Genomic DNA, 25,205 nt, shown 5'->3' on the forward strand with positions numbered 1-25,205 from the left:
TTTGAAATGGCTTTGTGCTTAGTTTATGATGTAAATTCTCATACTTTCTGCAAATAAATATTTCAAAGTATTTTTTCATTGTGACTGGGATTTTATCTTCTAGTCACAATTCAACAGGTTAGCTGTCTTTAGATTTTATTCTGTGCAGGTTTCTCGGCATTTTTTTATACAAGGTCATTGATCTGAGGTAGACAACTCCATTTTACTAAGAGATTCATTCATTTTTTTCATCTCATAATTTAGGACGCTAAAACTGATATTTTTATTAAATCAAAAACAGAAACCTTCGGTTATTTTTTAATGTAACAAAGTTGACAACATTAATAATACAAAATGTAGTCTGTACTATTAAGAGTCTTTTTTGTTATCATGTTACAATTTACGATGCTAAAACCAACAATATTTTCATTAGATGAAAACATTTGAAAAAGAAAAAGTTGCGGCAACTTTTTCTATATTTTTTTTTTGACTACATTACAAAAAAATGAAAATGCGACGATAGAGGAATTATTTTTTCATCTCATAATTTAGGATGCTACAACCAACAATATTTTTATTAAGTCAAAACATCAAAAAAAGAAAGCTGCAGCTTTTTTTTTTTAATGTAACAAAGGTGATAATATTAATAAGACAAAACGTAGTCTTCATGCGACTCTTAAGAGAATTGTTTTTGTTTTCATATCACAATTAACGACGCTAAAACAATGGTATTTTCATTAGATGAAAAAATTTGAAAAAGAAAGTTGCGGCAAATTTTCTATTTTTTTAACTACATTTTTATTAAAAAGTAAATATTATGGTGAGAGTCTATAAAAAATTAGTCCTTAAGCTTAAAACCCAAAAGAAATGGAATTTTTACGACTACGTTTTTTTTTTTGTTTTTGTTTTTTTTTTACGTTTTAAATAAATTTGTGAAAATGAAGGAAAATGCAACAATAGTTGTAGAGGAAATTATGAATTTAACAAAAACCTCTTTAATAAAACAAGGATGAAACTTTTTTAAAGCTGTGGCAATTTTTTTTTTTTTTTTACTATAACATTATAATATTAATAACACCAACATCTAGTTTTAGCATTACAAAAAACCCCAAAGTAACAACTCTATGTTAGAATGACCTGGTCAACCAAATTACATTTCAAGCCAGATCACACACAGCACCCAAGGACCTATGATCCCCCACCCTACTGATTTGGGCCATGAAAGCAAAAAAGGAATCACAGTTTTATGTTAAAAACTAGACGTTGCTGTTATAAATATTATAAGATTTGTTCAGTAAAAAAAAAAAAAAAAAAAGCTGCAGCAGCTTTTTTTTTTTTTTCATTCTTGTTTTACTAAAAAGTTTTGTTAAAAACAATTATACTTTCCTTTTTAATTAAAACAAAAAGGAGTCGAATAAATGTAGAAAAAAGTTGCAACTTTCTGTTTCAAATGTTTTCATCTAATGAAAATATTGTTGGTTTTAGCATCGTAAATTGTGACATGAAAACAAAAACGATTCTCTTAATAGTCGCATAAAGACTACGTTTTGTATTATTAATGTTATCAACTTTATTAGATTAAAAAATAACCATCGAAGGCTTCTTTTTTTGAGTTTTTGATTTAATAAAAATATTGTTAGTTTAAGCATCCTAAATTAGGAGATGAAAAAAAATGAACAAATCTCTTAGTAAATTGGGGTTGTCTCCCTCAGTTCAATGACCTTGTATAAAAAAGCGCCGATTTCTCAAATCACTTGCTTCAAAGCTTTCCTTGCCGGCTAAACAATTTGTGATTAAAGCATCCATGCTTTTTCACAAGAATTTTTTTTTTTCCAGATAGTATCCTCCGTTATAAAGAGCTAGATATCTCTTACATAAAAAAAACCTTGCATCTAATTTTGCCCCCAAAGGGAGGTGAGTAGACAAGGAGTCCATCTTAGTCATATTGCAAAAAACATGTAAAAACATTAAACAAGTTTTGATTTACATAAAAAATGGCTTTATTTGCTCTTTTATGAGACGTGTGAGAAAATATATTTAGAAAAATGAAAGGTATGGTCATATCATGTCACTCGTCGTGGGGTTGAGATGTTGAAAGAAAAAGACAAGTCCTCATCCGTCCTGGGCAACGATGATGACAGCTGCGAATTATCCATTTCCACAGGGTTCACAGTGTTTGATGTGAATACAGCTTGCATGATACCATAGCCAAGTGTAACAATGACCAATGTGAAGATGTAACTGGGAAAGCCAAATCCGTAGGAACCATAAAGGATCAGGTATAAAATCAGCAGATGAAGAAGCGTTTGGTAGCTGGCAAGGAAGCGTAAACTTAAATGCGGGATCGTTGAGGTCGCCGAGATGCGTAACCGGTTTGGAGATTGGTAATCCCGATAACGGAGAGGTGGACTAAGATATACACGGGAGAGGCGGCCCAAAAAGTCTGGTCTATAATACAATGTGTGGATGGTTGACGCACACTGCAGGAAAAGAAAGAGAAAACATTGATAGAATGTGCGATATATATATATATATATATTGATTGAGATTGCCGGACTGACTTCCTCATCTTGGTTGGTATTGTCACAACGTTTCGGCCGTTTTGCCCTCCGGCCTTCGTCAGGTGTTTTGTATCGAACTGTGGAACCGTTTGTTAGGAGTCTCGAACCCAACCCTTTATTATTATTACGGGGGTACCGTGTTCGGACTCCAGCTAGGCTGAGGAAGGCCGGAGGGCAAAACGGCCAAAACGTTGTGACAATAAAAACCAAGATGAGGAAGTCAGTTCGAGAATCTTAATCAATGAAAACACCTCATCTCAAAAATACAGACAATTACAATATAGATATATATATATATATATATATATATAGGCAATAATAATAAATAGTGATATAAAAATATTGTTATTGCCACTTAAAACCAAGGATTCATCTTCTAGAATGCATAATAAGCAGTCATACAAGGCATAAAGCGATATTTCAGCCTCTGCTGTTGAAAACAAAATTATTCAAGTTACTGTAGATATTATGTCGATTTGACATTGTATAGTTTAAATTCTATTCTTTCCCATATAATTTGATGTTGGCCAAGAAACTGTATACCAGGTGCAGAGTTCAAGGTGACTTTTCAACTGGGTTGGAATTTTTGACTGGCAGTAATTATCATTTTCCTACACTGCAGATTGCATAATCATGTACACTATTGTCTGTAGCTATAGCTAATGATAATATATCATATATATATATAATTATTTAGTATAAGTGTGACACAGAATAGTCAATATTCTAAAATAGATACTACTTTTTACATATATTCTGAATCCGTTACATTAATTCTGGAGCATATTTGCTGCCCACTTAAATGGTAGCTTCGCTTTATTTGGGTAGAAAATAAATTATTGTCTTGGTCATTTTCACAATCTGTCAATCGACATAACTTATTTCTGGTACATCTTTTCAAACTCATCGGATTTTTTGGTTGAACATGAGAACCTATACAGAATTTTAAATTAACCTCCTTATTTAACCTTCAACACATCAATGACTGTCACTTAACGTTTTTATCCTATGCATGATAGATTAAATAAAGGGTTCAGTTCAAAAAAATTCTGTTTTAGTTCTACTATTTTGAACAGATGGACCAGAAGAAAGACATGCATATATATATATATATATATATATATATATATATATATATAAAAAGAAAAAAAAAGATGTAAATAGTCTGAATAATTCAAAGAACAAACAAACAAAAACACTACTTTCTTCAAGGCACTCCACACTATGACATCGGTAACAAACTCCTAATTATTATAAACTTTGACAACTGGCCAATTTATTACTCACTGATGTTGGAGTCTCAGTAGGAGAGTAGGGTGAATGACAAAAATGTTAATTCTCTGACAATTCATTTGACTAAGCAAAAAACTATAAAGCAAAATATGTAATACTGACAACGTTTCAAAACCTAAGCTCTATTTTTTATATACTAAAATAAAATTATGCCATATGCAAAATATTAAGTTGGAACATACATAACACTTTTGATCGAAAAAACAGAAAATTGTAAATTAATAAGCAATTATCCAATCAAACCCATTTGAAATATTTGGCATAATAGTAAGAGTTAGTTTGCTAATGGGCTGGTCAACAAGGGTTCAATCCTTGGTTGAGTCATATCAAAGACTTAAAAATGGTACTTGATGCCCTCATGCTAAACACCCTCCATTTCAAGGAGAGAATCAAGGGCAAGTGGAGAAATCATAGGAATGGAGTAGTGCACTTCCTACATCTTGCTGTAGCAGCTAATGAAAAGAGAACCTTTGGGTTGCCCTCTACTATAGTCGGCTACTTAAATTGGTTTGAAACAATAATGTTTTGCAAAGTCTGATTATAACCACTGTTATCGGTTTAATATCAAACCAAACACAATGTACAAAGTATGAAACTGTTGTGGACTTGTGGCATAGGAGGCAATGCTTGTTCCTCTCGCGTTCGGTTGTCACCATTTTGTGGTGGTGGTGCAAAATAGGGAAAATGAATTGTCTCGAGGAAGAAACGAACGACGTGTTAAATTGAATTAAACGAACAGGAATTTCTTTCGTGAAAGAAACAAATGAAAGAAAAGGGTACCACACGTGTTTAGATTGGCGTGCGTCTCTCGCTGTTAACTGGTGAGAAAGAGTCTATAGTTTGCCGTGCATCTCTCATTGTTAGCTGGTCAGAGGGAAAGTTTATTGTTGTAGAGAGAGAGAGAGTTTGTGTGTGTACGAGTGTTTCGTTCAAACACATCCATTCCATTTTCAAATAACGAAGTCACCATCTTCCTGTAGAAATAATGGATGTTTTTAAGTATAACTTTGTTCATGTTCGCGCGGGTGTAACCATCGTTTGTTGCGAGATTGGTATTATAGAAGGAAAAAGGAAATGTGTTTTCATCTCACGTTCGGGTCACTATTGTTTGTTCGCGCGTGGGAAAAGAAGTGAGTAATATAGTAGAAATGAGAATGATAGTCCAGCGTGTAGACAAAGGATAGAGGGTTGACATCAGTTAAACTGTGCGCCATGTTAGCCGTTAGCTACGTGGTGGTGTTCTCTGGCACAAGTAGTAGATAGAGAGAGAAAGAGTGATAATGTGTACATACGGTCTGTTAGCTTTTTGTCCCACATAGTAGCAAGTGGTGTAAGGTGCGCGCGTGCCGAAACGGTGGCGGCTAGTGCGCCGACTACTCACCTCGGGAGGCTAGTCTGAAAAGGGTTGGAACAGCTCGTCTCTACCTTTTATAGGTGTTTCCGGTGTGTCTTTTGTGCATGTGTGGATTTCCTTTGAAAGGAAGTGACATCGTCCTTGTGTGAGCACATGTGTGTACGTTAGCGTGTGTGTATATACACGTGAATGTGAGTGTATGTACGCGAACGTGAATATATGCATGCGTGTGGACGTGTGCGCGTATGTATGCGACAAGTGATATAGCTTGAAATGTGAACGTGTTTTTGTGTGAGACTAAGAAAGGCTCGCGCAAAACTTAACACATTTATTAAACAAATTTAAAAACTGGATGCACAACGATTGTTGTTCTGCAAGACACATTTGTTTGCATCTCCAAGTGTGATAGCGAACCTTGTGTCCAAAGGGAGATAACTTTTCAGGGAGTGCAAGGGAGATAACTCTTGCATATTTTTAGGTTGAGAATTTAACATAAGGATTAAAAAATGAGATCTAACAGAACTTTGAAGACTTGGTGATTAGAAATTCATGTCTTCTCGATTGCTAACCGTTTTTGCTGCATATTTAGAGCTCATACTGCTGGAGGGGTAATTTATTGGAGGTTAAATACAGGGTAGGGTGGGTGCTGCAAATTTATTTTCCAGTTTCTAAACTTAGGCCACAATGACTATGGATGAGCAATGAAAATCAAAGTATTTTTAACCAAAAAATGAATACCGTTCATCCTTGAATAAAAAAATTAACCCAAGTTCGAGACTTATTTAATCTTGGTGAAATTGTCAGTGTTAATTAATAAAGGAATGTTAATCATTCAAACACTACCGTGTTTGAATATAAGGTGAAGTGGCAGTTTTAGTCATTTAGAACCACTTTAAAGCTTCACTGTTCACTCATTTTTTGACCAAATTTCAAACAAATATTGCAGTTTATAGATCACCTTCTCAGCTATATTGTGAAAAAAATTTTCAATTTTCGTTCAGTAAAAGAAAAGTTATGATTAATTTTCTGGTGTTAAAAATCGTAAAAATATGTAAGAAGGTGTGCAACGCTTTTTATGACTGGTTTCCATAGCAACCATGTCGCTTCAGCAACTACTGTTGCTACTAATTCGAAAAGAGAAGTAACAAGTGAAACAGAAAGCATGAAAGGGAAATAATTAAGGGTGATTTTATTGAAAGCAGACGAGTGTCGTATATTGTTATTGCATATGTGTTTATGGGGGCTAAAAAAATAAGACTGAAATCAAACAAAGAACAAGTAAATTTATTGGAAGCCTGGAAAAATCATGGATTAGAACAAAAAAATATTGCACCATTAAGAATTTTTTTTTTCATTCAATTTATAACATTGTTACAGGGAAAGGCTGTCCCCTTTCCATGTAAATAAGAAGAATATTAAATAAGTGGAAAGGAGATTAGGATAAGCCTAGAATCGAACCCTGTAGGCAAAGTTAAGAAATGGAATGTAAGAAATTAAGGCTATTGTTAATTCTTTTAGAAATCGAAATGTTAAATATGTCAGTAAAAGAATGAAAAATGAAAATTTAAAATATATTGTTAAAAAATAGGTTAGGTTAAAAAGTATGCTAGGAGAGGAGTCTTTTGTTTGCAGAAGTGTGTTTTAGACAAACACATGCATAACCACATGAAATTAGTCACGCTTAAAAAACACATTTCTGACGTCATAGACAAAGGACAATTCTCCATTGTCTATGACGTCAGAAGTGTGTTTTACAAGGACAATTCTTCATATAGTTCTATGGGTTCGTCAGTCAGTTAGAACTAGTGAGAGAGAGAGCAAGAGAGCCAGAGAGTTGGTCAGTTAATCCCTTAGAGGCGAAGGGGTAGAAGATTAACCATATAGATACAAGTGAATTCCTGACGTTCATCGACCAACCGATCAGATGAATAAAGCAATCAAGTTTTTTTAAGTGTTGTCTCGTGTCGTCATTAAGTTACGACAGAAAAAGGTAATGTGTTTATCATCTATAACAAACTTTGTAAACCTTTCGATGTTATGTATCCCCTCTATCATCATAAGTGAAGTATCTCCCTCTCCTTTAATATGCGTTAAAAGAACTTGTACGCATCTCCAGTCAGTATATATATGAAGTCCTAAGCATCACAGAACTGTATAAATGTCTCGCTCTCCATCATCATCATCAAAATCGTTACCTCAATTTTATATGCACCCATTATATTAGTCCGCGTCATCTTCTCTATATGTCCCTAGCTACACAACAACATTATATAATCAATTTTTAATGCTGCAATATTTTAACTTATAAATGTATTATATTTTTTATTAGAATATCTTGTCCTTTTCTTTTCCAGCTTTAACAATTAGTCCTTTACTTTTCCATGTTTAAGCTTAACCATATTACTTTTCATGCTCACATTTTTCTATTGTAATATAAAGTTTTTATTTTCTAAAGAAAATACAACAGAATTTTCAAATTAAATTATTTTACACCCTCCTTACATTCCAATTATGTGTCGACTATGGATATACAATCATTTTATTCATATAAAATGATTGTATACACAGTGACCAGTTTTACTAAGATGTAACATTGTGAACACACAATTAAAAATGACACTTAAAAATCAAATTAAAATGTTTAAAAAAAAAAAAAAAAAGAAAACGGTTCAATGTCATATTAGCTGCCTTTATAACATTATTATATTTACATTTGCATATTCAGGGCGATATCTCTTTGTAAAAGAAGACATATTTTATTTTCGAATTGAAAGGGGTGGAGGGGTAATATAACTTAAGTGCCCCTCCCTCAATGTTTTCAAACAAAATAAACATTTTTTTTTATCAACATTCATTTACTAATTAATACTGAAATTTACATTAAAATCAATTAGCAGTATTCATTATTTTTGATTAAAGCAAATCATTTTACTTTTATTTCCGATCACTAGAGAAATAATGAAGCCCAGAAACCATGCCACGTTGAACTCATGTATGATTCTTTTCTTTAGTTCCTTTACTATCCATTATTTTGATGATGATGATGATGATGATGATGATGATGATGATGGCAACCGTCTGTCTTGCAAGGAAAATGGCTTTCTGTATCTGATGCACTGCAGTGTCTGCTGTAGCTATACAATTGAAACTGGATTTGCCTTCCCAGCTGCAGACTTGAGTGGATGATAAGGAGACCTAGGTTTGTCAGTTACCAGAGTCTCCCTCTCAACATAGAAGACAAAGCCCAATGGAAAGGCAAGCCAATATGGTCAGAGCCAGCATAGCTGCAGGGCTTCACCATCCACCTATTGGGACTCTAAAACAGATTTATTCTTTGCCTTGCCTAAGGCATCCACAAGCCAGTAAAACTATTTTCCTATATATTGGATATATGTGTGTGTGTGTGTGTGTGTGTGTGTGTGTGTGTGTGTGTGTGTTGCTTTTTTTTTTTTTTTTTTTTTGTACTTTGAGATGCTGAGATATGGTTGCGGTTGAAACAACAAAGCTTTACAAAGTTCTCGATTGTTGGCAAACACTTTCAATAATTCATCAACGAATTTGAGGTATTTTTCTAGATTAATTATGATGATATAAAACAACTATAGAGTTACATACCTGACACGTTTAATAAACTCAAACTACTATTGAAATATTTTATTAGATTTTCCTTACTTTTCCTTTTTCTTGGTTTAGTTGTTTTGTTTTGCAGCATATCAACCTTTTTCAGAAGTAAATAATGCTGAATCCAGTAATTTGGGGAAAAGATTTTATGCTTTAAGTTGTTTTTATTTAAATTTTTTTTTTTTTTTTTTTACATATGAATTCATGGAGGTTGCTTTGGTTGTTTTGTTTTATGGCAGATCAACCCTTTTCAGATTATTTTAAATCTGAATCCAATCATTTGGGAAAAAGATTCAATACTTCAAGTTCTTTATAGTTTAAAATATTCATGGTATTTGGTTTGCTTATTTTGGTATAGGAAAACTGTTTTGTTTTGAACTTTGCACATATCAAATTATACCTACAACAAAGCAATGAAAAATGTTATATTGATCTTTATTTACATACGTTGAATTTTGACTCTTTCTACCTTTGTTTGGAATATGAGATGTCAAAGTGTCTAATCCATTGGAATATATTATAATAAAAATTGCCTAAAAAATATATATTTTAACCCTTCCTATATACACTTATTTTTTTTTTCAGATTTTATACACGAATGATAAGTTTTCAAACTTTTTCAAATAAACAATGAAAACAAAAGCTTGTTAAATAATTTTTTTTTCTTCTATAGAGATAACTTTGAAAAACCTCAGAACTTTTCTACATACTCGTTTGAATTTATTAAACTTGCAAAGTACGTAACTTTACATTTGTTTTATGATTTTACCTTCTATAATAATCTCATATCCCCAATATTGGTAGTGTACCATTCTTATAACAAAAAAATACATAATCTAATAGTCTGAAAGTAACAAATAGAGAGACACACATCTTTGATGTTTCTACATGAAGTGTGTTTTTCTTGTTTACTCACCTGAGTGTTAATGTGACAACAGATGCTATAAAGGATCCGCACGAGGAAAGCATTCTCATAAGTTCGGATTGGTTGCAGATCCGGATCTCCTTGATATTTCACATCAACTTTTCGCAGGTTGTTCATGATCTGAAATAGAAATTTATTAAATAAGAAAAAAAAAAGTTGTCATCTCAATTAATACATGTTTATTAATTTGTGTAGACCTATCGCACAACAGATTACTATAACAATGTACAAATACATCAACTTGATTGTAGATGCTTGTACTACATGAAACTATACACTAACCCAGTACTATAATATCTTGACAATGCGAAATAATCTAAGGCTTGATGGATAACATGTGCTTAGGGTACCAACAACAAAAAAAAAATTGTGAATGCAGTAGAACCCCGGGATACGGTGACCCTACAACACGTTTTTTTCAGGTTATGATGTGGAATACAATGTTTTTCCGGCCCCTGATTATGGTATTTGCCCTGCCTTACGGTGTTATTTATAATGTTATTTGATTATATACATGTGTATTATACTATATTTTGTTACTAATTTTTAATATGTACTGTATAAAACTTTGCTTAGGCCCCACCATATAATGATTTCACCTTACAATTCCAACCCCAGAACGGATTAATGTTGTATCCCAGGGTTCTACTGTAATAGATGTCCATAGGCTGTTAAATCTTTTAAAATTTATACATATATATAAATTATGTTGAAAAACACTTTTGCAAGGGTTTAAAATATATTACCCGGAAAGGAAACACAAATAGGTTATAGTCCTTATTCCACAGAGTTTCAAAGAATGTAAGGATTCTTCTCTTCATGGAAAAGAAACTAGCAAGCAAAAAATATGTGTGTGGCTCAGAGACTAAGAAAATTAGGGTAGAGTTGTTTTGGTTTTGATTCTAGCTGATGGCAACCAATATACATACATATATATATATATATATATATATATATATATATATATATATATATTGGTTGCCATCAACTAGAATCAATATATATATAGTTTTGATGTCACTACTATATATTATGTTTCATATAGTAATCAATTGAGAATTGTCTCTATAATAATAAATATGTAATCTATATGAACTAAAATATCAAATTCAAGTGTATCTTATGACCGGGCAACATCAGGTGGCCTACTAGTTCAAAAAATGAAAAGAAAGAAAAAACTGTATAATATCCATATCAGTGACAAAACAAAAAATATCATATTCCAAAAATTGAGTAAATTGATCAAATAGTTATATTTTTATATAAGATAACAAATTTTAGGAGCATTCAAGGATGTCTTACAGATAATCTTGCCGACAATTTTGAAAAATATCTCAAAGAACAAGGCGTGTAACTTGACAATAATTCATACTTACTAGATTTAGCTTTTAATGCCTACAGATTCCCATTAATCACTTAAAAATGATATCCTTAAAAAATAAAACTACTTAATTGATTTGATTTTTGGAATATGATATTTCTGTTTCTCCACAGGTGCGTGTATCAGATTTTCTTTATTTTTTTTTTCTTTAACATAAGTGGAATTCTGAATAAGAACTGTTCCTACCAGCAGTTCTTTGGAGTCAGAACATAATCCTACTTCAAGAAGAAATAACATGGCTGCAAGATGATTACATACAGTTTATATTAATGTAACATGCTTATATTTTCTATTAAATATTAAATTCTTTTCAATGTAAAGGCATCACACATGTGTAAGCAAACCAAAATAAATTGTTTGGGACTAATTTCCCAACCTTATTTCCTTTACACATTAAACTCTGTAAATATTTTGCAATGATATCAAAGTAGTTTGAATTAATAAAATAGGAAGCTGTAGTGGATTTTACTGATATCTGATCATAAAATTTTACATCATTTTACAGAAAAAAACTATACTTTTGTGAAATTAATATATATAGCAAACTAAAAATGAAATTTGGAATATGATGATTTACGTTTTGCGAAATATATATACAGGGTGTGCAAAAAGTCATTAAAGGGTTGAAAATCTTTGTCATTTTAACATTAATGATTATTTTTTTTCTCTATTTAAGAAATTTTACAGATAATGTTTCGACTCAAAGAGCTTAATTGACAGCATTTTCATGTAAGAGATAGCTCAAGTTACAACACAATTCGAAACATTGTGCGCCAATTTAAAGACCAAGGATCTGTATTTGATCTTTTGCGATATGGCAGACCTCAAAATGTCATCACAAATGAAAATAGGGAAAGAGTGCGAGAGAGCGTGGAGCAGGATCCTGAAACACCAATTCAACGACGTTCCACACAACTTGGAATATGTTGAAGTTCGCTACACAATATTCTGCACAGTTTAAAACTCTTTATAAAGTGCAACTTGTTCAACACTTGAAGCCTGAAGATTTCCAAACAGGGGTTCAATATCCAGTTCAATTGCAAGAACTTGTCTAAAATGACCCCAATTTTCTACAAATGTAGATTATGTCAGATGAAGCCCATTTTCATTTGAATGGATTCATTAACAAACAAAATTACAGATTTTGAGGCTCTGAAAATTCAAGGGCAATTCATCAAAAGCAGTTGCATCCCATAAAGTGCACTGTGTTGTGAGCAGTAATGGAGGAGACGATTATTGGACCTTATTTTTTTGAAGATCAAGTCACTGTTACTGGAGAGAGATACCGGACTATGATTAAAGACTTCCTGTGCCCACAAATTCAAAATAGGCTTGGATTATGGTTCCAACAAGATGGAGCAATGGCACATGACGAAAGACACCATAGAGCTTCCCAGGCAACAACATTATCTCTAGTTATGGCAATGTCAAATGGCCACTATGTTCTCCAGACCTGACTAGCCCCGACTTTTTCTTGTGGGATATTTGAAAGAAAAAGTCTATGTTCGCAAACCCTAAACCCTGCAGAATTGAAAGAAGACATTAGAAACACAAAATAAGGGAGTTAAATCGCAATCCAGAGATTCTGCAATCTGTCATAAATAATGTTTTGGAAAGAGCACATCTTTTATGAATGAATTGTTATTTTAATTGACTTCATAGGATTTATTCCATATTCAAGTCTTTCATCAGCTTCTTTTCTCTTTCAATTGCAAGCTTTGAATCATAAATTCACTATGCTAAAATTTGCAAACACAGGCGACTTTCTTCACTGCCTTCAAAATATTTTATGTAATGTTAATCTTTTGTCACGTCTTATTTATATAATAGATGAAAATCTTCAAATGCCTACTTCAGCCTACATGCAATTGTAATTATTATAATAGATTTGGCACTTACCTGGTACCTGCCAAGTTCTGTGAGACGTTTTCCTTCAGGTGTATCTTTCATATCAGGGTTATTGTATTTTCTTGAAGGGCTCTTTCGATAATCAAAGGCAGCAGGATCATTGTTGTTAATGCTTTTGTTCAGCATAAATTCTGGAGTTGAAATCTAAATAAAAGTTATTTTTTTGTTTTAATAATAAAAATATAGATAAACATCCAAGAAAATAAATTTGAAAACATTTTTCATAGCAAACTTCTTAATTTCCTTTTTTACTAGTATTTCAGATATTTTGGGCAGCTATGACACAATCATGTTGGCACACCGGTTCTTGCCAGATCACCGAAGTTAAGCAATGTTGAGCCTGGCCAGTACCAGATGGGAAGGTGTGGTGCTGTATGTATCAGGAGGTAAAATACCAGGTTGAGAAACTGGCACGGTCTATCCTTCTCTCGCGGGTAGATGGAACTCTTAAGCCGTGGTAGGCACCCCGTCTAGTGATAGCATGACAATAAAAAATACTCTTGATAGCCCTGGTGAAGCATCAAGTATTCAGCTACCAACAAGATTCGAATTACACTACAAACTCGTGTAGTGAGTTCAATCTTGGCTATGGCCATGCTGGATGGTTTGACAGAATGAAACTTGATAGCCTCCACTCAGCTTGACATTATGCGGCAACATGAATTACAAACAATTACATTAAGAACATTGCTAAGGCTGCTGCAAAGAAAGTGAACTCTCTTTACCGTGCTAGATAATTACTCACATCTGAGAGTATCCTGTATCTCTCCAAAGCCACCATTTGCCTATGCATGGAGTATTGTTGCCACATCTAGGTTAGTGTATCTGCTACTAGTCTTTTTGTCTTAGATCTAACAGATCCCACACTATCAACCAAGCTCCAACTCCTGCCCAACACTACAATGTTACATCCATGTTTTACAAATGCTTGAATGGAATGTGTTCTGATGAACTCATAGTACTTGTGCCCTCTTAACGTACATACTCCGACTAACCCGTCAAGCAGTAAAATCTCACTCCTATTCCAATAGTTTCTTTCCTCAGATTGCTAGACTTTGAAATTCCTGTTCTATTTCCTGCTTCCCTGAATGTACTAACCTGCAGAAGTTTAAATGTAATGTGAACAAACATTTCACTGCTTAACTTCCTCTCTTAGTCCCGTGTAAACCTGACTTCAAATAGTAGACCCTTATATTCCAAATGGCAATATGCCTTGTTTGTGGCAAATAAGAGCTAAAAAATGCATTTAATATTGACATTTAGCGCTGACTGGATATGTCAGCTTACACAATAAATTTGCTAGTTTCAAATAGTAGCCCCTTACGTCTAAGTGGCAATGTGCCTTGTTTGGATGAACGTGAATAATTAAAAAAAAAGCAGCTAGTAATGCATAAGACTAGACTTTTTGCCTATTATAAATGGGCAAAACTTATAACCCGTTGATTTAAAAAAAAAATTTTTTATACCAAATTAATGTTTGAATATGGTTAAATTTGTGCTTAATTTCAGATTAAATACTAATCCTAATCCCTAACTGTGCATCGAACAGATATTGTTATATTTAGTTCACTGCACCTTATAATAACAAAGATCCATACAAAATTTTAACTAGATCAGACGAGTAGTTTCTAAGAAAAAGTGGAAAGGAGAGGCAGACAAGGAGAAATATACATTAAGAAGAAAAACAAGCAATAAAAAACATTGTTATAACCTGGAAGATTGTTTGAAGATTGATCTCAACATTTTCAAGATATTCTTTGGTCTTGTAATTCAAATCAGGCTCATTTGTATCGAATGTTGGGGAGTCAATCGTGAAGAAAGTAACAATTTTTGACCAAACAGATGGCAGTTTGAACTGCGAAGGTTTCTCCAATTCTTCCGCCTCAATCACCTTGTTTTTCGATTGATTCACATTAATTAACAACTTGCGGATCTAAAAAAAAGAAAAAGAACATAACCCCTTTTCTGAAAAACCAATAAGAAATCATTTTTTTTTATTATAATGTATAGAGACTTTTCTAAAGTCAAGAAAAATATGCTTGGATTGTGGAGAGAGCAATGAGTGCTTGATTTGATGTTTCTCTTACGAGCATATCAACCCTTTTGGGGTTATCTAATGCTGAAGAGACTGATTTCATTTATTTATTGTCTGAGTAGTATTTCTTTTATTTTTTTTAATCTTAATGTGATTATTGCAATTTGAACGGTGTTAGTTGTATGTTATAAGCATGTTTTTTTTTCTTTTCATTTATATTTTATTGTATATTTTTGTTGCTTTTAAAACTCTAGGAGGGTGTTAAGTTCTACTTTGTGGAAGAGGTCTTTTATGTTGTTTTCTAGGTAATATTTTAGCTAATTTGTTGGAGATTTTTGCAATCTATTAGAATATGTTTTACAATATAGGATTCTTGACATGGAATACAAATTGGAGCTTTTATGGTCTGGGATGTTCCACAAACACAAATGAAACAACAAATAAGATAAGCAGAGATAATTTTAAACTGAATAAAAATTTATTCTCATCCAATTTTAGTTTAGATAAATTTTAGGATAAAAACATAACAAATGAATAAGATGTGTTTCATTGTTTCAACCCATTTTTAAGTTATTCCATGCCCAATAGAGTAATTTTGGAAAAAACATTTTATACTTCAATTTTTTATATCTTCAAACATTTTTATAGTGTTTTGTTTGATTGTTTTGTTTTATGGCATAATGCAGAATCCAGTATTTTTGGAAAAAGGTTTTATGCTTCAAGTTCTTTATATCTACAAATATATATTCATAATGTTGTTTGTTTTAGATGAAAATATTTGTATCTTTTGCTTAAGACTTTACAGAACATGATTGAGTTTTGCAAAGAGAAAGAAAAAAAAACATCAATGCTTGGTACAGCCTGATCTGGTAGCAGCAGCCATGAATAAGAAATGAAGATAATGCAGGGAGCATCATGAAGTTTGTAGTGAAAATGGAATAAATTAATTAGCACAAAAGAGATAAACATGATATTGTAATCACTGAAATTGAACTTGTCCTTGGAAAATCTATCAACACGAATATGTATGTATATATATATATATATATATATATATATATATATATATATATAATCATTCACATACAGTACTGTTTCGCTGTATCATAGCTCATCAATGTGGCTAGACAGGCAACTACATCATGCCATGATCGAAACCCGATCGCCCGTAGGACAGTCCAGGCTTCTAACCATTACGCTAATTGGCTACTGCTGTGTGGGCTGTGAATTAACAATGTTTTGACATTGTGCGAAACACCTAAGCTCGATTTGTTTACACAAAGAGCAATTTGTATATTTTGGCAGCAAGTCATTATTCAAGCACGTCTAATTGAACACGACAGACTTATTCTTTCATCCGATTTTTCTGGATATCTTTTCGATTTGCTGAGCGGTCTTTTTTATTTCAATCAGCATGTTGTACAAAATGGCGCCCAAAATTAGACAAAGGAATGTTTTATTGTCTCTTGGGTGGAGCAATTCTTGGAATAAAAAAGTGATCAAAAAAGAGCTGACAAAACAAATAACTATCATAACGAAAATTATCCAGTTGAGAATATTAAATGTAGTTGTCCCAAGCAAAATTTAGCAGTATCAATCCAATCAGATAAGCATTGAATTGTAAAGAATTACAGATAAAAATAGAGTATTAATCCAGTCATGATCAGCAGTAGTCATCCTCTTGTGTCAAGATGAAAAGCTACAACTGAAAAATTCCAAGCAATTCGGTATATTTTATACACTGATTCTGGTACCGGATATGTTCATTTTTTATCATCCCTGTATACAAATATAATCGTCCAAATATTTGTGAGAATACCCAGTACAACAATGCCAAAAATATTGAAACATTGTCTCTTACCAAACAGCTACTTTTGGAGAAGCACATTTTTCACCACATTAAAAAACAACCTAGTATCTAATTCTGCACTTATAGAGAGACAAATAAATAGGGATACTGCACAATGAAAAACTTACTCATTAAGCACAGCATGGTGTATAACAACTGACATCCAATCAATCAGAATGCATGCAGTCCTTGCAGCATCCAACTACGTTCCACATTGTACATTTTTAACATCACCATTTGGTGCCATCATAGGATTACAAGATTATTGTAATTATTGTTGAAAAGTGGGTTTATCATATATAGCAGCTCATTTCATTTTAACTAACATGAATGCCATCACTGCAGGGATGGCTGCTACTAACATGGTCACCACTAACATAACAATCATCATTTACCACAGTTCCAACCAAAGTCATTCACTTTTGGTCAGACTTTTTGTAAATACACAGTCACAAAATTGTACTATTTGGGATTTTATCAGAAGAATGTACTTTTGTATGGCATAATTATTATAAGATACTAATAGACTTGAATCAGCTGAGCTAGCTCATTTCAAATAAATTGAATGATGACCAACCAAGCATGGCAGTTCAATGTCAATGCTTCAATTAGTGACATCTTATCCAACTTTTCATGAAGTCTCCTGTCCAGATTCAATTCAATCTTCCTCTGAAATCATCAAATTTGAGTTTGTCTTTAAGTCTCATATTATACATACATTGTAACATTATTGTATCATTTCTCGTCATGCAACTCATGTCCTTAACTCTCACTGGCCAACATCTATGTATGTTAGTTCTTGCTATTATACTAGCATATCTTCTACTCTATGCTCTAATGACATCATTAAGGTAAGAAATCTTTTAAACAACCTAAATAGCCTTGCACTCCAAATATAATTTTTTTTCTTTTTTTTTTTTTTTACATAGGCATCACCACTTATCAAGGCCAAGAAGCCACTCGAGGATAAGGGTTAAAGAGTGGAACGTCTCATTAAGAACTTGTTTACATTAGACTTGAAGACAACCATATTGTAGTCAGCTGGAAAGCAGGAGAACGGAAGACAATTCCACAGGCGTGCAGTTCTAAGAAAGAAGCTTTGTTCATGTAATCTACGTTTAGGCTTAGGCATAGATAAAGAGTGGGGGGGGGAATTATTGATAGTGGTTTCAGGTAGACAAGTGTTTCTTGTGAAAGTTTGGCCGGGGGGGGGGGACAGAGTTCTCATCCATTTTAATTGTCTTACACTTCTTGCAAACAAACTGGTTACCCCATCTCAACTCACCAGTAATTCAAGGTGGCATGACATGTTTTTTTGAGCACTTTAAAAATATTTTTTACTCTAAGAATAATAAATTGACTCAAACGTAGAGTGTAAATAGATAAAAATTATATTTAAAAAAAAGATAAATCAGCATACTCAATCTTTATCCCAAAAGCAGTATTTTTACAGTAATACGTTTTTTGACAGTATATTGTACATTTAATCATTACTTTCCAAGACCACATAAAAAAAAAGAAAACGGAAAGCCATACCATGTCAACAGTGTAGCGTTCAAACAAAGGTACATATTGGAATCCTGGTCGCTCGAGCTCAGATATCTGTAAATTGAGGGCTGCATTCATCTTGTGGTCAGCAGCCAGGTAACTACCGCTTAGATTCCTGCCAGTGCCAACTGGCCCAAGAGATGGTTGACACATTTCAAGTTCAGCTGAAAACAAAAACTTTCATGCTTTATGTATAATCTTTAGGAAACTTTAAACAAAGTCACAAATCCCAATGTCATTGGGCCAAATAGTTGGGATCAATAAAAAAGAATATCTAAATAAAACGATAGTTATACAGTTAGGCAGATTGTTGGCAAATTATAAAACTAGCAAAACCTCAGTGAAAATCCTGCAATTGTATACTTTATCTATTGTATATATTTTTTTTTTTTTTTTTTTTTAATTACATTTTCACCCCAAACAAGGCAAATTGCCACTTTGGTGTAGGGGGGCTACTATCAGGGGCAACAACTACTGGGGTACTATGTAGGGATTTGGGCAGCAAGGTGTCGGTTCATGTTACACTTGAACTTCTGCACGTCAGTACTGTTGGGGAAGCAGGGACCTGGAATGGAATTCCAGAGTCTAGCGGTTCTGGGGAAGAAACTATTGGAGTAAAAAGATCTTTTACATCTAGGGATCTCTACAGTGTGGGGGTGGGATTTAGCAGCCTGTCGGGTTTGTCGAGGGTGCACACGTCGTGGGGGCACAAGTGATTGCAGTTCGTCAGAGCATTCACCACTAAAATACTTGTAGAAAAGGCAGACGGATGCAACATTTCGTCGATGGGACAGAGGCTGAAGCTTAGATGCCAGTTCAGGGCCTATCAGGTTTGCGACTCTCTTTTGAACCTTGTCAAGGAGCGAGAGACTAGTAGCAGATGCACCAGCCCAGATGTGGCAGCAATACTCCATACATGGGCGAATGGTGGCCTTATAGAGGTACAGGATACTTTCGGGTGTTAGTAGTTTTCTAGCACGGTAGAGAGAGCCCACCTTTCTTGCAGCGGCCCTGGCAATGCCTTCAATGTAATTGTTCCAACTCATGTTTCCTGTGAACGTTAGGCCAAGGAGTTTGAAAGATGGACTCTCAGATAAAGAGTCGTTGGCCATTGCTATGGGTGGTAGAGAGGGTTTCTTGTAATTATTGAATGAAACTAGTTTAGTCTTGGCAGCATTGAACGCGACCAACCACTTTTGTCCCCATTCCACTACAGATTGGAGGTCTTCCTCTAGTGTTTCTGCCATTTCTTTAGAAATGTGTTCATTCGTCTTCTTGTCGTGCCTGCCATAGAGTGTAGTGTCATCAGCATATATACCCATCTCAGAGGCAATGTTGTCGGGGAGGTCATTTATGAATATCAGGAACAATAGAGGTCCAAGGATAGAACCCTGGGGCACCCCCGCATTTATATCATATTGTTTAGATGTACGACCGTCGAGGACAACCTGGATTTTTCTCTTATCTAAGAAGGATTTAATCATGTTAAGTATTCTACCAGTGATACCGTATGATCTGATTTTACTGAGGAGACCCTCATGCCATACCCTGTCAAAGCTGTCCTGCTTAATATTTTCATTCTTTGGACAACAAGCCTGACACAGACTTCATGATATTGTACCATCTTTGTTAAAACGGACACATATTTATCCAAGTATTCTGGCTAAGGTAGTTTCAGAATATATCTAAGTAAGTTGTTCTATAATCAAAACTTTGATAAGAGTTTGTGACATATTTCCATTTTATGGATGTCTGGCACAAATGCAGACCTCACATTACCATATTTGGATAAAACAAACAGTACACTTTAATCCTCATCCTAAAGGGCAAAAAAAAAAAAGATGTAATCTCTTTAAGAACTGAGCATATCTTTGAAATTTAACATCTTTCGTTATATATAACACAGTTACTATACAACTTAAACGAAAGGGAGGCAACTTGCAATGTAATCAGAGACAACAGCTCAGAAAATTTCACCTAGGTGATAGTACTGAGTTAACATTCAACCTATACACTCAACCTATTTCTTCAGAAGCTAAGAGTCAATTACCTTTAATGTGTTATCTTCTAGTACCATCTCTTTATGGATACAGTCATCCCAGTTCTCTCATTCAACCGCAGCACTATAACAAATCCATTATTATATGAATTTACACTGTGAAATATAACTAAACCCAACACACAAAGTTAGAGGATTTGCTAAAAGCATTAAATTTGCCCAGTATTAATGTTATCATTTGGATAAATTGATTATGCTGATAGGGTCATATGGAGCGTCTATCATACTGGATAAACTCTGGCAGAAGCATGGATGTCTTAAATTTAAATAAGATTGCCCAAACAAGGAAAATTTGGAAGCAAGTGATTAGATAAAGAATTTGGAGACAGTTAGCCCACTGATCCATGAGGAGTAGAGAGTAAGCTGGAAAAATATCAAAAATCATCAGAACCAGAGATAAGGGAAAATTAAATTTAAATGCATAGAGATTTTACAAGTATCAATTTTATTATCGCAATAAAATCATGCAATCCTGGGTTTTGTTTATTAATTAAAAAAAAAAAAATTCAGTAATGTCTGGAAAATTGTGAGCCAAGTAGAGATAAGAAAGTGATGAATGTCATCACCTTCATAGACATGAACCAACAGCCCAACCACCTAAGTTTTTGCAGCCTTAGGAAGAGACCACACCGCAGCTGTTAACAAGAGGACAAGAGAACGGTCTTCCTTCAACTAAGTAAATCATCCCCTTCTAAGATCTTACCTCCTTGCCTGAGAATGGGAATGGAAGAGGTCATCAAAAATTGCTATCGCCAGAAGGAGCTAAAAAAAACCATTGCCTCATCTCACTGTTTTTAAATCACAAAGTGGCGAGAGACACACATAAACACAAGTCGTCACACAATTTTATAATATAGATATGATGTTTACCTTTATGCAGCATATCGTTTAGGGAAGAGTTGGAGAAAACCTGAAAAGAAAAAAGAAGAGATTTAGACCAATATTATTTTTAATTTAAATCTACATTCTCAAGGTACATCTCTTTATGCAGTAGAATACACATAAGAGACACAAATTTTTAATTTAGTACAAACTTGCCAACTTAGCCCACTTAGTATTGTTTGCAATTTAATTCATATTCAATATTTGATATCAATGAAATGAAACTATTTGATAAGAAAGACTAAATTCTCGCTATTGCTATCTAAAAAGCATTCGAGGCTAAATGGTTAATAAGATGATAGATTGTCAGTTGAATGATTATGAATAGAAAAGAACTGAAATTGATTTATGAAATCAGTTTATACCAATTGTTTATTAACATTGGAAATATGATTTGGAATGTTCCAGATGTAGTTATTCTAGCAGAAGCTTTTAGAACACTTTTCATTGCAGATCCTTCAGTAGAAGTACAGGAGAACAATTAAATCTAGAAAATATGGATTGTTAGTTCAGATAAAAACATTTTGGTTCTTCTTTGTTATTATAGCAAAATTTGAAAAATAAAATATTTAATTTTACGTGAAAATAACGGTATCTACTGAATTGTCATGTAGCAGTAATGAAAATATCTAAAAATTATGAAAAACGATAGGGTAGAAAATTAATTAATAATGAAAACAGTTTTCAAAGACAATTAGTGAAAATTAAGTTTTTCTAAATTGACCAAAGATTTCAGTTTATAGAAAATATTTACCTCCCTTTTGTTACAATTAGAACTCCAGTTTCTTTTTTTCTTTCTTTTTTTTTTTTTTTTTTGCAAAACTCAGTTTTCACTAATTGTCTTTGAAAACTATTTTCTGTAATAATTAATTTTCTACCTTATCGTTTTTCGTAATTCTTGAATATGTTCATTACTATGACATGACAAATAACCGCAGAAAAAAATAAATAAAATAAATGTGTAAAGACTAGTTAATGATGCAAAGTAATCAAGGCTAAATATTAATATAAAAAACTGTAAATAATATTGAGTAACAACGCACATCCGATATTAATAAATTATACATATGAAACAGATAAATAAATTATACATATGAAACAGATAAATTAATTTCGAATTTCTGTGAACCTCCTCCATTTACAATAAAGTAACCTGCCATGCACATTTGAAAGTCAAACACACACCTGATGAAGAGAAGACATCCTGAAATATAGCATCATGGACACACCAGCTGGTCGCCTGATGCAAGTAAGAATATCCTACACATAAAATATTGTATTAAGAAAAAATAATGTTAACTGATGTTAAGAACAAATTAAGTAAAAGATTCAAAATGACCGATCTTGGCAAAATATCCTGGTTTCTGGGGATAGAATTTACTTAAAGCAAAGGACTTGTTACGATGACTCAATCGAGATACATCGATAAAATACTATTAAAATTTGGAATAGTAGAGTGCAAGAAACGCTCTACACCGGTCGAAAATGATATTAATAAAAATATACATACAGAATCTGAAATAATAAATGACACACAATATTGCGAAATTATAGGCAGTCTAGTATGGATTTAATGACTGCAACCAGGCCCGACATATGCTATACAGTAACAAAACTGTCACAAAAATTATCACGACCGACAATAAAGGATTTAAACAGAGCTAAACAAGTCCTACGTTATTTAAAAGGAACTAAAGAACAGAAGTTAGTATTTAGAAAATCAAGAAACCGCCTAAAATTAGAAGGTTTTTCGGATTCAGTTTGGGGAAACGACGAAGATCGCAAGAGTGTATCTGGATATTGTTTCAGACTCTCAGAAAATGGGCCTATTATTTCATGGAAATCTAAAAAGCAACAGATTGTATCTTTCTCTACGTGTGAAGCAGAATTTATCACGATCACACACACGACCCAGGAAGCACTCTACCTTAAAAATATTCTGAAGACTATTTTAGAGCCAGAATTGATTACAAGCCCAGTAGTAATTAATTGTGATAATCAAGCCAGTATAGTCTTAGCACAGAACATGATAATCAACCAAAGATCTAAGCATATAGATATAAAATACCATTTCATAAAACACGAGATTAAAAAGGAATCCATTATTTTTACTTATATATCATCAGAACAAAATATCGCTGATGTATTTACGAAACCGGCGACAAGGATAAAGCTACAACGTTTTTTCTCAAAACTTGTTGGGGGAATTCGACTGAATAATTTTTTTTTCTTTCACTGCCCTGTATGTATATAGATTTCTATATATCAAAAAAAAAAAAAAAAAAATAGTCCTGGACAAGACGTTAAACTGTATCCATTTTATTTGTATTAACACTTTAACCTACTAATGCGTAACTAATACTTTTGCTTAAAAAAAAAAAAAACTCTTTGTAATTTTCCTTTTTGACATTTAAACACAATTAAAAATGGCATCTTTATAAATGCTAAAATTTTAAGATCCAAATGATTTCTGATTTTTGTTATGTCTAAGTGAATATAAAAATATATATTTATTTTTGAGCAGAACAAACACAAGGGACTTCCCCATTATAAAAAAAATAGGGAGGATGTTGCAATATTTTGGACTTATAATGGGGTATGATCCCACACAGTCGGACGATTCTATAAACGACGCTGCTAAGAACTGACGAATCAAATTAATTCACGTTCTGCTACCAACCAATCAGAAACCAAAATTGCTTCATAAATATTAAACCTTTTCTGGAGCAATTTCACATGTTTTTTTCCCGGGTTTCGACACGGTAAGAATATTTTATTCTGTGAAACTGTCTACTACAAACAAGTCACCTCCCAGGACTTGTGTGTAACAGCGAACCATCTGAAACTCAAAATGGCTTACACTTCCAGTGTTACATACATCCACGTAAATTGGATAAATAGAAGTGAAATTGCATAGCTGGTTCTACCATTATATCTAAGTTGCATCAGGTTGAGTCCATCAGTCACACTTTGCAGTGTTCCATCTTCTATAAACTTACATTTCTTCTGATATAACCTTTGTTGGTTTAATAGTTAGGTCCAGGACTTATTGAGTGATGTGTTAATAATATCTATTTTTTATCAAATCATTAAAAAGAGAAAAATGGGAAAATTGAACTTTAAAAATTATTTTTATCATGTCATTGAATAAGAAGAATTTTGTTTGATAAATAAAGTGCCAACAGTTCACATTTATACAATAGTGACAATATTACAAAATTTATTTTACTGACTTTGGTGATCCGAAACAACATGTAAGCATTATGAGGTGATGTGAGGTCCATCCGGAAAAGACGAGGGAGAGTCTGATGGAAAATGGCAGCATAGAACAACAAATTATCCATCACAAAGTTGTACCTGGTAAAGAAAAAGAAAATAATGGTCATTTATTACAAACAGAGATGTGGTATCTGTCCGAAGCAGACACCATACTATTACTTCTATTGATGCATTATTGCAGACTAATGGACTGCCCATGTTCAATTCAGGAGAAGGATGGGGAGGTGTAAAATCTATTCTGTTATGAAATTATAATCCCAATCTTTTCAGAGGAGTGGCGGGGGGGGGGGGGGGGTAGTGTAGTACATATACTGATGTCATGATTAGTGTAGTACATATACTGTTGTCAGGAGAGCATCCACCATGGCATTAGTTGTTCCTTTCTGGGAGATGGGGTTTAGTATATGTGTTTTCATCATGATTCTATTCCCATTGGCATTACCTTTTGGGGAGGAGGGAAAAGTGCGGGTGAGGTAGTGAGTTACTAGCAAAATTGTTAATACTATTATCCACACCTTCCTTGTTTACTTT

At 33.2% G+C, this 25,205-nt stretch overlaps 1 protein-coding gene across 1 annotated transcript in view; it reads right to left on the reverse strand.

The window, feature by feature from the left end:
- Positions 1-1,955: 1,955 nt before the first annotated feature.
- The window catches only part of LOC145268390 (sphingomyelin phosphodiesterase 4-like), a 56,319-nt gene continuing 33,069 nt past the window's right edge, over positions 1,956-25,205 (reverse strand). The window contains exons 11-17 of the mRNA XM_080123959.1: positions 24,629-24,752; positions 21,384-21,423; positions 18,443-18,618; positions 14,734-14,955; positions 13,014-13,166; positions 9,725-9,853; positions 1,956-2,459 (exon numbers count right to left, since the gene is read on the reverse strand). Of these exons, the coding sequence (XP_079980085.1) occupies positions 2,043-2,459; positions 9,725-9,853; positions 13,014-13,166; positions 14,734-14,955; positions 18,443-18,618; positions 21,384-21,423; positions 24,629-24,752 (1,261 nt within the window). The 3' untranslated portion in view covers positions 1,956-2,042. The remainder of the gene's footprint in view (positions 2,460-9,724; positions 9,854-13,013; positions 13,167-14,733; positions 14,956-18,442; positions 18,619-21,383; positions 21,424-24,628; positions 24,753-25,205) is intronic.

The sequence above is a fragment of the Euprymna scolopes genome, chromosome 1 (genome assembly GCF_053919585.1).
Source record: "Euprymna scolopes isolate OS-2025 chromosome 1, ASM5391958v1, whole genome shotgun sequence".
Classification (NCBI taxonomy): Eukaryota; Metazoa; Mollusca; class Cephalopoda; order Sepiida; family Sepiolidae; genus Euprymna; species Euprymna scolopes.